The sequence below is a fragment of the Sus scrofa genome, chromosome 14 (genome assembly GCF_054392235.1).
Source record: "Sus scrofa isolate SSC_HxYL_T2T_F1_AM1 chromosome 14, Sscrofa_HxYL_maternal_Yorkshire_Landrace_v2.0, whole genome shotgun sequence".
In the NCBI taxonomy this organism is placed as follows: domain Eukaryota; kingdom Metazoa; phylum Chordata; class Mammalia; order Artiodactyla; family Suidae; genus Sus; species Sus scrofa.
In genome coordinates this window covers 6447850-6460696 of record NC_139396.1, presented here as the reverse complement: position 1 = coordinate 6460696, position 12847 = coordinate 6447850, and the positions used below count along the sequence as shown (strand labels likewise).

The following is a 12847-nucleotide window of genomic DNA, read 5'->3' as shown; positions in this document are numbered from 1 at the left end:
AACCACCCTCTTTGCTCCCACGTGCGCTACTGACTACCCAAGCAGACCCTCCTCAACAGACACTAGGAGCGGTTGGAGGATGGGAGTCTCTGTGCACAACAGCTCAGTCAGCAGGGGACAGGTGGGAAGAGGAGGGAGGGAAGGAAGCATCAGAAGAGCAGGCCCAGGAGCTCCCTCCAAGACAGGAATGTCATGGAGGATTTGCATTCACTGGAAAGCTCTCTGGTGTTGTCTTCCTGTCTTCTCCCTGGGAGCTTCTGTGGCCATCTCTTCTTAAACCCTATCTCTTGGGAGATGAGCCCCCACGGTCACACTGCATTGGTGAAACCCATGCATTTAGATAGGATCCCCATACAAGAGTTTGCAGAGATCCAGCCTAAGCACAGAATCCTCAAAGTGGGCCAAGGACATTCATGCCCTTTGGGCCACAGTACCTTAGGCTGTGTGGACTCTTTGGGTTGGGATTTGCTCGTCTAGAAAGAGAAGGGTCTTTCCCCTAGCAAATTGGATGGATCCATTAAAGAACCATTCTAGCACGCAATTGGAGATCTGGGAACCTCTCTTCAGAGATGGTGCTCCTGTCGCCATGCCTGAGAATTTCCAAATGCCTCGATTCTCCACGCATGTTTGTTCTTCATGTCTTTCTTTAATACATGGAGCTTGTTCAATAAAGGTTGGTGCACAGGTGTGTCTCCTTTGTACGGTTCTGGTTGTCCTGGTTATGCTGGTGAGCTAAACTTGACCCTCTTGGCCAGTCACAAGACAGCAGGTACTTTGGGAACACTATTCCTCTCCCTCCCTACGTCTGGCACGACATCATGGAAGTTCAGGTGGACATCCACCCACAAAGAAGTAGCAGCAGATTCAACATACCCACCTGACTTGGGAATGCTCGCCAAAGAAACTTGAACCCTCAGATCCCTTTTCTGGTCCATGGCAACATCAGAGCATTTCTTCCTCCACAGGATACCTCTCAAGACCCTTACATCTATCTGACAACACCCAGAGCTCCCAAGGGCACAGACGTGAAACGTCCACAAGACACAAACCTGGGATCTCTCGGTGCCTTTCAATTTCCATGTGGGAGTGGAAGGTTCACTGTCTCCTGATGCTAGTGATCCATCTCCAGAGATGTTTCTCCTCAACCACCAGTGCCTGCCCCGAAGCTCTCTGCAGGAACAATCAGAGGTCATGGTCCAAAGGACGTTGAGACACCCACTTCCATGACTGGTTTCCCTAATTACAGTGCCGCTGATTTGACAACCTCTGCCTCTCCGATGTCGGCATGTAGGGTTCTGAGGTAGTATAAAATAATGAACAACAGAAGGAGTTCGTGTCATGGTGCATCAGAACCGAATCTGACTAGGAACCATGAAGTTGCGGGTTCCACCACTGGCCTCGCCCGGTGGGTTAAGGATCGGGTGTTGATGTGAGCTGCGGTGTAGGTTGCCATCACGGCTGGGATCTGGCATTGCTGTGGCACTGGCATAGGCCAGGGGCCACAGCTCTGATTGGACCCCTAGCCTGGCAATCTCCCGATGCCATGGATGCGGCCCTCAGAAGTCCAAAGTCAGTCAAACATGACGGAAGATTTGGGAGCACCTCGTTTCCACAATGCAACTTTTGTATCAGTGTCCCTGAGAAGACTCATGCCAATAGGACATCTGGGGAGGGAGTGGGGTGGATTGGGAGCTTGGGGTGAAGGGATGCAAAGGATTGGCTTTGGTGTGGATTAGCAATGAGATCCTGCTGTGTAGCACTGGGAACTTGTGATGGAGCATGCTCATGGGAGCGACTAGAATGTGTACATGTGTGTGTACCTGGGTCACCATGCTGTACAGTAGCAAAACCATTGTCTTGGGGGAAGAACAATTCAAAACCAACCAAACAAGAAACCCCCACAAATACTACATCTGAGCTATGCGTGAGAATCTTGTAACAAATTGCAGGAGTGGCTGAAGAAGGGGAGGAAGCAACAAGGATGCCTGGCCTTCCTGAATGCCTGGGTACAATGGGTGCCTCAGCAATCTTCTACTATGAAGGTCTTGTTTGAAAACCCTTGAAATGTTTCTTCAGTGTAAAAGCTCCAATAGAGAGCCCTATTCCCATGGTGCTCAGTTTTGCAGTGCCCCATCCAGAGTTTCTTCCTACAAAGCTCACCATGGCATAGCAGGAGATACTCTCGCCTCAGCTTCTCACCCTCTTTGGAGTCCAAGTTCCTTTGCAAGGGGCAAGAAGCTTCGGAAGCACCCACACAAGTCCTTTTTCTCAATCTGCAACAATCCTTTCAACCTCTCCTTCCTTGCCCAACACCCTAACAGCAGGAGGAATTGTACTTCTGCTACTGCACACAGGGACTCTTGCCTCCCAAGAGATTTGCTTGCAGTCCTAGGAGGTTTCACCCCTCACCTCCCTTGATGATGTTCCCGAGACCTCGCCTCTCACCACACCAGATGGACATACGCATTCCTATCACTTGCATCGTGATAAGCTGACCTTAACTCCCAATCTGAACGTTTCCTCAGGTGTGTTTCTGTTTGGCTGTGTCAGGTATGCTACGTTGATTCCCATGCAGACAGCACCATAGGCAAGGACAAGCCTCGATTCTCAAGAGCAAGGGTATGGGATGCAGACAGGAAATGCACCAGCTTTCAAGCAGGGCTTGCTGGGGAGGACGTTGATGCGAGTGGGTTTGGACACGTGGAGATTGGACATTGGTGGATAAAAAGCTGGCACTGTGTCAAAGGGCACACCCACATCACGGGCAGTCGATGTTTTCACACCTACAAAAGCCAGCAATTCCCATCATGGCTCAGCAGACATAAACCCCCCTAGGATCTGTGAGGATGCACACTCCATGCCAGCCTCCTTCAGTAGAATAAGGATCCGGGGTTGCCCTGAGCTGTGCTGTAGGTCCTGCAGACGCAGCTTGGATCCCACATTGCTCTGGCTATGGCAGAGGCCTGCTCGTGTAGGTCTGATGTGACTCCTAGCCTAGGAACATCCATAGGCAGCACGTGTGTCCCCCAAAGGAGAAAGCAATTAAACCAAGAGACCCGCCCACACACACTTTTGGTTCTTTCACATAAGGAAAGAGAAGATTTTGTCTTCTCCTCCCTTACTTCTGTCCTTAACCACATAAAGCTCAAAGACGCAATAGTATCTCTTGGCTCTCCAATTGCCATTTCATCCAAAGAGCCTGCAGATTTGGGGTCCCTTTGCCATTTTCTTTTGGGTTGGACCAAAAGGCACCTTTGGGTCTCCACTCCGAGTTCTCCTCCCCTCAAGAACTGCCCACTCCCTGTAGCCTAATATGGTACCCTTATGGGCGAGTCTTGCCAGATGCATGCTGATTCCGAGGGAAAGGTAAACTTCAGATACACAGGGAAAGTACTTGCAGTAAAGATATGTCCAAAATGGTGCACGGGACACAGGTCAGGCTAAATGCAGGCACTGTGTATGGGAAATGAAAAACTCAAATGGAGCTGCACATTTACTATTGTTTTTGCCTGGCGTTGAGCACTCTGCCATTTCAGTACATTGAATTTCAAGAGAATGGAGGAACTCCCATGTTAAAAATGCATCCAGTAACAGAGGAGCCACGATATCAGTAGGACGGCAACAAAAGGAAAGATACTCAGGTCTAAGGGGACGCAATTTAATTTTCTCGTTTCCTTTTTTACTTTTTCTCAAGAGGAACTCTTTGATCTTACAAGAGGTTAGGTTTTCCACTGCAGTTGATTTACAATGTTTTGTCTACTTCTGCTGCGTAGCCAAAGGACCCTGTCGTACAGACAGATGTATGTATATATGATATATGATACATATATATCTATATAGGATACATATGTAATCACTTTCTCACATTATCCCCCAACCTTTTCCATCACAAGTCCAAGATGGAGTTCCCTGTGCACATGGTACATTTCAACCAGAGACAAAGTAATACTACCTGCAAAGGCAAGCGGATGGCATTCAAAGTTGCTTGCCCAAAAGATCCCTGAAAAGATGTGAATGAAACAGGTATCTCTGATCCCTGGTGGGAACGAGGACTGAGTGGACAGGGGAAAGAGGGGAGAGGAGGACTCAGCACTCCATATGCTATTTGGCACACGTGGACTGTGATCCCTGCGAGGGGAGGATTTGTTGAAAATGTTACATTCAAACATTTAACAGGGAAAAGCTCCAAGACTTACCAGCAATGTCATCATACTGGAGACACGACAGACTGATTTCTGGTCTTGGACACGTGGGCTGTGCAGTGGCTTTTTGGATAGGCTGGGCCTTTCCAGCACAAGGGAACATGAGGAAGGTGGGTCCTGCTGGATGCTGGTTGGCACACAAGGACGGTTTCCTTAGGAAAGACGGACACACACCAATCACAAATGGTGGGTCTGCTGAGAGAAGCCAAACCATAAACATTGGGTTCCAGGTGGCCATGAAAACCCAAGTGGTTATCAGATGATAAAAGGTGAATTTTGTTCCAAAAGTCTGGCCTCTGGGGAAGGGAGCCTGAAGCCAGGACGGAAGCTGAGGCGGTTGAAGGACAACAAACAAGTTGATGAATAACAGAGGGAAAGGGAACATCAAGACAAACCTCGGTGCTGTGACTCTGAAAACCAACACATACATTGCCTGACGAGGCACTCGACAATTGTCTGGCCCCTGCATAAGGTGGAAGAAACGTCTGGTTCTTGCCTCCCTGCAGAGGCCAGCATGGAATGGCACCCCACCCCCACCCAGGCTCACCTGCCCTCGGCCCCTCCCCCACTGCAGAATGACTGGAGGCCCGCATTCTACTGTTGAGATTCAAACTTGGGCTCCTTTACTTGCGTCCTGAGCATCTGTTGGGGCAGGTCTCTCGCTGGGTCCTGCTCTTGACTGTCCACGTTGAGGCCACCAGCCCGTGGTGGTCCAGGCCCATGCCTGTGGGAATGGCTTCAGAAGGCGGTAAGCCTCTAGACAGGGGCTGTTTTCCAAGAGAAAGGGCCTCCCTCAAATCCCTGGGTTTCCGTTGGGACCCTTCACTGTGGACATGGAGTTGGACGGAAGGAGAGGAAGGCGAGAGCACGGCACCCCAGGGACATCTCAGCTGGGGAGCCTGTAGAAACCTGAGGCTGCCTTGGGGAGGACAGCTGCTTGGAGGTGGTTCAAGAGGCCTTGCTCTGGTTGGGGAGGCAGGATGGCAGCAGGCAGGTTGGCGGTTTCTAGAAGGGAGACAAGCCACTTGGAACGTGTGTGTAGCCAGTGTCCTGTGGCTGGCCCTGGGTGGGTCATGGGGAAAGCCTAGCCCCGCCTTGTGGTCCTCAGGCATCTGAAGCTCGCCTCACCAGACCTCTCTAAGGGATTGGAACTGGAGCATACTCTGGCTAATGGGGGCGTGGAATGGGAGGGTATAGTCAGAAAACGATTCAGTGCTGGTGGGTGTTGTCTGTGGCCACATGCTCAGGAAAGGGTCTGCTCTGAGCTGGGCAGGATGTGACTCTCACTGCCACAGCCCAGAACGTTTCCCTCCATCCCGCCCAGAACTCACTTCTCAGGTCAGGCAACTGTGGCCTTGGATTCCACAAGGGAAGGGCAACCAGGTGACTTCACCCAAGCTAGGACTCGTGGGCCTGAGGTGTTCTGTATTGGTTTCCCTTTTGTGGAAATACGTCTCTGCAGACATGGCACAGCATGTCAGGTGGCTCACGGCAGAAGCTGAGGCCTGACTTTGAGATGAAGAGTGTGTTCCTATTTCAAGTCACTACTACTACATGTGGAGAGAGGCTGGTGCAGGTGGAATGCCTAGGAAGGCTGCTTCCTTTGTAAAGGCGGGGGGTGAAGCAGTGTAGCACAGAAGCAGGAAGATGATCTAGTCTGCTACTCTGAAACCTCCTAGAACACCTGTGGAGGTCAATTCGGTGCCTCGTGGTATGTACCTCCTTCTCCTGAATGGGCGGTTTTCTCACAATGGCACCTGACTCCTGCCTGATTCTCAGGTTGTCCTCACTTTCCATTGTTGGGAGCTGGAAGGGGAAGGACCACAGGCAGCCTCCACTCCCATGACCCTTGTCACATGAGCCACCCTGTGCCCCTGCTCATCTTTGGAAGCCAACCCTGGAAGGGAAGTTGCAAAAATGCGGGGACGCACACCGACTTCTCAGACTTCTCTCTGAGGAGCAGAACTGCATGGTGGGAGGGATTCAGGGCCATCGGGATGGGGTGGCACACCTTAGCCCCCGTGAAGTGTCCACTCTGGGTGGTTCGGAGAGGCAGGTGCATGCTTGGTGGGGCTGTTCTGTGTTTGTCTAAGGGTTCTGTGTGCAGAGCGATCTTCGCAGCCTTTGAGAGGTGTTGTGTGAGGTCAGGAAAGTATAACAGAACATATCTGCGCTGAGCATCCCGAGAGGAAGGGTTGAGGAGGATGTGAGGCCCTTCGACTTTAGACAGTGGAGGTCCATCAAAGGCCTCACGGTGCCTGGAAGGACCTTGGAGAAGGCCCTTACCTGCCAGTGACCTTGCTGAGGGGCATGCTCAGAGTAGATGGCCTCTCAGGTGCAGGACGTGGGGACAGCCTGTGAGGACGAGGTGTCAGGGAGCTCCTCAGGGAGGCTCTCCAATCCCTGCTGCTGAGCTGAGCATTTGTCGGTAGACAGGGGCAGGGAACTGGGTGCGGGGGTCAAGACCATGAACATCCCTCCACGACATCTGCACAACACACAGCTTCCTCGGGCCAAATGCCCTCTCCCACTGAGGTGTGCCCTCTGAGTCCCCAGAGAGCTTCCGTCCATGTCACCCATTCTCCTCTTCCATTCACCCCTTTCCTTTCTCTCCACAGCATTTCCACTGCCGGGCACGGATGTGGTCATGCCCCCTGGGGCCTCACGCTCCTATCCTCCCCCCACTCCTGGCTCCCAACCCCAGCCAGCTTGGGAGCAGCACCAGCCACCGACCATGGCCCCATTACTCCTGCCTGGCAGCACCCTATTGCAGCCAGCTCACCCCATGACACCTCGGGTGACTCCTGCTGACCATGGCCCCATTGCCCCAGGGCTTGGCAACATCCCTGTCCCAGTCTGTCAGGAGGGAGGTCAGCATTGCCCCACCAGTCTCAGGCCTTTGGGCGCCCTCAGGCCCCCCTCAATGGGAATGCTTCCAGGGCCCTCATGGGGAGTGCTTTGTGTCCTGCACCCCTTTGCATAGCAAGCCCTGTGGGGGACAGCGGGGTGGCTGCCACAGCTATTGCAGCAGCTCAGGCTGGCAAGGGAGGCTTGGCCCCAGGCCTTCCTCCTCAAGCGGCACCACCAGCTGCCCAGATGGCCTTCATCCTGCCCCCAGGGACCTCTGGGCCGTGGCCACATGGCACCTCTGGGGCAGGCAGCCTGCATGCCTCCCAGCACACGGGCCCTCAGGAGGACGCCTCTCACCATAAGAGCGTCTATCAGAACTTCCGACGCTGGCAGCGCTTCAAGTACCTGGCCCGCAGCCACCTGCCCCAGAGCCCCGATGCGGAAGCTCTCTCCTGCTTTCTCATGTAAGTGACCTCTCAGACCCTCATTAGCTCAGCTGGAGCCTTCGCATATACAGGACCTTGGCATGGACTCCCTGCTTAGGTTTCCAGGCATCCTTTCACCTCGAGAGAAGGAGGGTTGACAGCAATGTCCATGCTATGAGGCGGCACGTCTGCACTCAGATGTGTCCCACGTCCAGTCCATGACATCCCGTCCGTGCCTTAGCTCAGCTACCACCACCATGCAAGACCAGTTGTCTCACTTTCTGCACTGCCATGATAACATTGAGTGCAGGAGAGCAGTCCGAGAGGGTCCTGCTCGGATGTGAGGAGCCAGAGTTTGAATGGGACCTGCTTCTCTGGTGCTACCTCCTTTCAACATGGACCTGGGCCTCTGGCAGCCAGTGGGTATCACTTCAGATAAGGCTTAGGACATTCAGGCCCAGGACGGAACTTTCTGCATGCCTGGTCCTTGTTGTTCTGAAGAAGTCCAGTGTGAACGGGGAGGTGGTCGAGCTGTCCATAGATAGACGGGCAAGGGTCTATCCTCCTAGAGCTGTGAGCCTGGCAGGAACATCCCTCCTAGACCCGAGGTCCCTCCGAAAAGGGGGACTAGGCCATCTAGTGCAGAGACCTGGGCAGAAGAATCCTTGGGCTTCTCAGACCTGTTAGCTGGTAGACTGGCGCCTGCCCTCCCGCATTGATGGGGCTGCGTTTTATATGAGATGGCAACCCGCCCCCAGCCAGAGTGTCCCAGCTATAGCCAGGGAGTGGACAAGCATCCTCTGGTGAGTGGGAGGTGGTGGCACCAGGCACCAGGAAGGCTTGCGTTTGCTCTCCAGACACCCTCGTCTCCCCCTCTTGAGCCTGGGTTTGGCAGGGGTGGGGCCCATGGAGGCCTTGGAGCTGGGTGGGGTTGGGCAGTTGGGGGCTGGGCTGTACCAAGAGACTGACCCTGAGGGCTTACAGCCCAGTGCTTCGCACCCTGGCTCGCCTGAAGCCCACCATGACGCTTGAGGAGGGCATGCGGCAGGCCATGCAGGAATGGCAGCACATGAGCACCGTTGAGAGGATGGCCTTTTATGAAATGGCAGCAAAGTGAGTCAGGGTCCTGGGCCATGGGTGACATGGTGGGTTGGGTGGTGGGTGATGGGCAGGCCCCAGGGCAGGATCTGGCTCTGGTGCTAGCAATCAGAGAGGATGCAAGAGGAGGCTGGCACCTGACACCTCCTGTTCCCTGAATCCCCAAATCCTATTGGCCTCCAGAATCCCCTCTGCCACCTGGAGAGCTTGGCTCTTCCAGCCTGTCTGTCCCAGGAGCTCTGCCCTACCGTGATGCTGATGTGGGGAGGCCTCAGAATGGCCTTGGGGAGCACGGCAGCCCAGGAGGGGGTCCCCTGAAGGCATGGGGGCTGTGCAGGGCTGAGGACTCCACACGGCAGCCTGGCACCCCTTCATTCTGGGTGACTAGCCATCACTGACCTAGCATGTGGTAGGCCTCTCTTCATCAACGATGGCTGGAATGGGCAACCAGCCATCCCTGGGGAAGCCCATGGGTCTCTGGCCCTCCCTGTCATTTCTGCATGTGAACCTCCTAGTTTCCAAACAAAACCAAAGGAGCAGCTAGCTCTCAGTGGCAAGAGATGCCTCACCTCTAATGGTAGGATCCCCACTCCAGCCTGTGCTGGGCCCTGTCTCATGCGTGCTTTCCCAGACTCTCACTCCCAGCCCCAGGTTCTGGGTTCAGGCAAGGGCTCTGTGGAGATACGTGCCAGACCAGGCTACTGGCCATCTCCATTGTTTGGGTCAGACAAGGTCTGGGGGCACATGAGCAGGGACCCCCACTGCCCACCATGAGTCCCTAAGCCTGGTCCCAGAGATTGACCTGGGTCTCTGCTGGGCCATGCCCTCCAGCTCCAGGGCTGGTCAGGCAGGAGGAGGCCCAGACCTTGGATATCTGCCACTGCAGTTCCCTGCTGCGACAGCACTTCACAGGCTCCTGACAGACCTAAGGACACCCTATCCTCACCCCCTTGGTTCTGCTGCACTGGGTGGGCTCCAGAGTCCAGGTGGTTTTCTCACTGGGGCCTGTCCCTCAACACCCCCCAGGTTCATGCAATTTGAGGCAGAGGATGAGATCAGGATGGGGAACGTGTCCTGCACAACGCGGGCACAGGGCATGCCTCCTCCAGCTCCAACAAAGCTGGCTCCTCAGGAACCCACATCCCGCAAAAGGGGCACTCAGTCTGTGAATCACCTTCCCCCTGGAGGTCAAGGTACAGGTAAGAGAGGCCTAGGCATGGTCCCTGTTCCCAGATGGGTCCTTTCCACTCAAGGGGGCATTGGTATTTCAACACAGATAGCCCCCGAGGGTGTCTCAGTCCCCCTTTTCCCCTCTGCGGTGTGGACCTGGTCCATTTAGAACCTCATCACCCTCCTCCCTGTCTAAGGGGCCCCTGTGAAATCTGCCTAACAAGTGTGCTGGTGGGGAGACCCTTGATCATTAGATGTTCCACACGTTCTCACACCTGACTTTTACCTGTCCCTGACTTGAATCTGGCCTCCCACCAAACCTGAGGCTCAGGCTGCTCCTCCCCCTTCCCACATGCATATACATTGCCCCACCACAATGCCCTCCCCTGTGCCTGCTCAGGGGTCAGCTTCTGGGCGCTGGGTCTCTTCACTTTCCCTTCCTCCTGCTCTGCCTCAGCCTGTGCTCCAAGGAAACACGGCCCCAGGGTCCAGCACACCCACCCAAGGCCACGCAGAGCCTGGCAGCTGCTGGAGAACAAGGCCCCCAAGGAGATTGCCCCTGAGGCTCGCAGGGAGCATGGGGACATCCCGCAGGCACTGGTGGGTCCTGGCCCCTCAGCCACAGGGGAGTCCGATATGGAATGTCGAGAGGATGGATATGAGCTGCCACAGGACAAGGACGGCTGCTTCCCAGACCCGGATCTCCTCAGCTACGTGGACAAGCTGTGTTCCCAGGAGGACTTTGACACCAAGGTGGGCTGGGCCTGGAGTCTGAGACTCCAGGATTCCAGGGAGAGATGCTCTTGGCACCCTAGTTCTGGCTTTGGCCCAGGATAATGGGATTTAGGTTCTGGTCCTTGACCCTGACATCTGTGTGTCTTCCTGTGTGTCTGAGTGTACTTTGGTGCATAGGATGTGTATATGTGGATGTGTAAGTTGTACATGTGTCTGTCTCTCTCTCTTTGTAGGCCTTTGTGTGTCTGGGTCGGTGCCTAGGTGTTTGTGATTTGGAGCCAATGTGTCTGCATGTGCAACTGCTTGTGAGTGTGTGCGTGTGTTTATGTGAGAGTAGACAATACCTATGGGAGTTTGAAAGCTCCCCCTTTGTGAGGGGAACTCTGGATTGGCCTCTGCTAGTCACGTTTCTCCCAGGCCTTCCTGCCCCCCAGGGCACACCTGCCAAGGCTGCACACAGCCTCTCCCTTCCATTCCAGGTGGAGGTGGTCATTCACCCCCGATTCCTGGCAGAGTTGCTTTCCCCAGAACCAGAGTTGGATCTCTCGGGCCTGGCTGAGGAGCTGGAGCAGGAGGAAGGACTCTCCCCTGAAGAGGTGGCCAGGGGAGGGACTGACACTAGGGAGACTGGGGGCAGGGGGCGGTATTCAGGTGACCCTGGAAATCCATGAGGAAAGGACCCAGGTCAGCCAGGGCCGGGGAGGGCCCTAGAGCAGGAGGCCCTGAAGGCTCTGTCCCTCCCTCCCCTGACAGAGAGGCCCTGCACCCGGGAGGCTGCCCAGGTGGGTGCAGGGCAGGAGGAATGGAAGGGGAGGAGGGGAGCCGGGGACAGGGCAAGGACCCTGCTGGGGAGAAGGTGCAGGAGGAAGGCAGGAGGGCCACAGGCTCTGTCTGTGGATGTGAGTCCCATCTCACCATCCCCTGCCCATAAGCCCCGGCTCTCCCTGGAGGGTGCAGAGCAGTCACTGTCCACCTCTCTCCCACCAGCTAGTGCAGACACAAGTCCTGGCCTTGGAGGAGGATGACGGGGTGCCAGCCACTCCCAATCACAGGGCACCCCACCTGGACTCAAGACCTTCAGAGTCTGTGGCCCAACACGATGCCCAGAGGAACGAGCAAGGCCCACAGCCTGGGGTCAGAGATGAAACCTGTACACCCCAGATGGATTTCCATGGCCATCTAAGGCACCAACAAACAGACAGGGGCCTGTTCAGGCACAAAGGCTCTGTGCCCTCTCCAGGATATCAGGAGCCCCCTCAGGCTGGAACAGCACAGCCGTTTCTTCGCCAGGGCATCAAGCGCTCGGGCCCTCCATCAGGACTCAGGGCCAGCAAGGTTCTCAGGGAGGCCTCTCCCCTTAGTGGAGCCCCAGGGCTGGGTCACGGGTTCAGTGAGGATGAGGAGGAGCTCCCCAGCCTGGCCTTCCTCTTGGGCCTTCACCACAGCCTGCTACCCTGGGGGCTGCCACAGAGCCCTGTCCCTGCCTCGGGTCTTGTCTGCACTGCAGGGCAGAGGGCCCAGCAAGCTTCCCAGGCCCCCGTGCCCCAGAGAATGGGCCTCAGCTCAGGCCCCCTGAAAGCTGCCAAGTCTAGAAAGCGGGCTCGGTGTGGAGGCCTGGCTGCTGCTGAGGACCTGGCGAGGCCTAGGGCTGACCTGCGAGGCTCTGGGAGGCACACCCTGGCTCTGGGGCTGGTTGACCCTTCCCAGCCCAAAAGGAGCAGGTGTGACCCATGTGTCACACGGAGGAGGAGGAAGTGGCACTGCAGCCAGTAGGGAACGGTGGGCCAGCCCTCCAGGGCCAGTCCAACTGGGCAGCCCCCATGGAAGCCTTGGGCTCCTCCAGGTCCTAGCAACCATCCTGGCTGCCATAGGGGTGGGGAGGAAGGACAGAATGACCAGAGCCAGGAGGGGGTGTGGGTGGGTGGGGTTAGGTGGTGGGGACTTGGGTCTGGGTGTGTGTGGGTGGGCACAGTAGCTCCTTTGCGATGGGGGATGTAAAACATGGATAAAATCGTTCTGTTGTGAAATGCACTTGGTCCACTGTCGTCTTGCATGTGCCTGTGTCCTCAGAGATGGGTCGTCTGAGGACAGAGAGGGGATCTGAGAGGAACGAAGCATGTGTGAGATCCCAGGCAGTCTGGATCCACAGGTGAATGACTAAGTCTTTCCTCCACAGAGACAAGGATGCCCAGGCTGCTCCTGGGAGTACACAGCTCTCACTAGCCCCAGGGACAGCCTCATCATCCCTGTCTCTCCAGCCTGCTGGGCTAGGGGGCTTCTGGGGCATCGGTTCCATGCTCTGCATCCCGGAACACTCTGGGGATGGAGAGCTGCTTTTGTGCCGTTCAGCCCTCTGGACACTCACCA

The 12847-nt window shown here is 55.6% G+C and overlaps 1 protein-coding gene across 2 annotated transcripts; it reads left to right on the top strand.

Moving 5' to 3' along the window:
- The first annotated feature begins 4804 nt into the window (after window positions 1–4804).
- LOC146396269 (NUT family member 2G-like) lies at window positions 4805–12511 on the top strand. Of its 2 annotated transcripts, XM_084995938.1 has the most exons (8): window positions 4805–4950; window positions 5665–5913; window positions 6821–7516; window positions 8462–8590; window positions 9602–9774; window positions 10203–10498; window positions 10960–11076; window positions 11468–12511. In XM_084995938.1, exons 3-8 carry the CDS (start codon window positions 7149–7151, stop codon window positions 12251–12253), a joined length of 1869 nt encoding a protein of 622 aa, XP_084852064.1. In that variant the 5' UTR covers window positions 4805–4950; window positions 5665–5913; window positions 6821–7148; the 3' UTR covers window positions 12254–12511. The 2 variants fall into 2 exon arrangements, with proteins under 2 accessions (XP_084852064.1, XP_084852065.1); XM_084995939.1 differs by lacking the exon at window positions 5665–5913 and having other exon boundaries at window positions 4847–4950.
- Window positions 12512–12847: the final 336 nt, after the last annotated feature.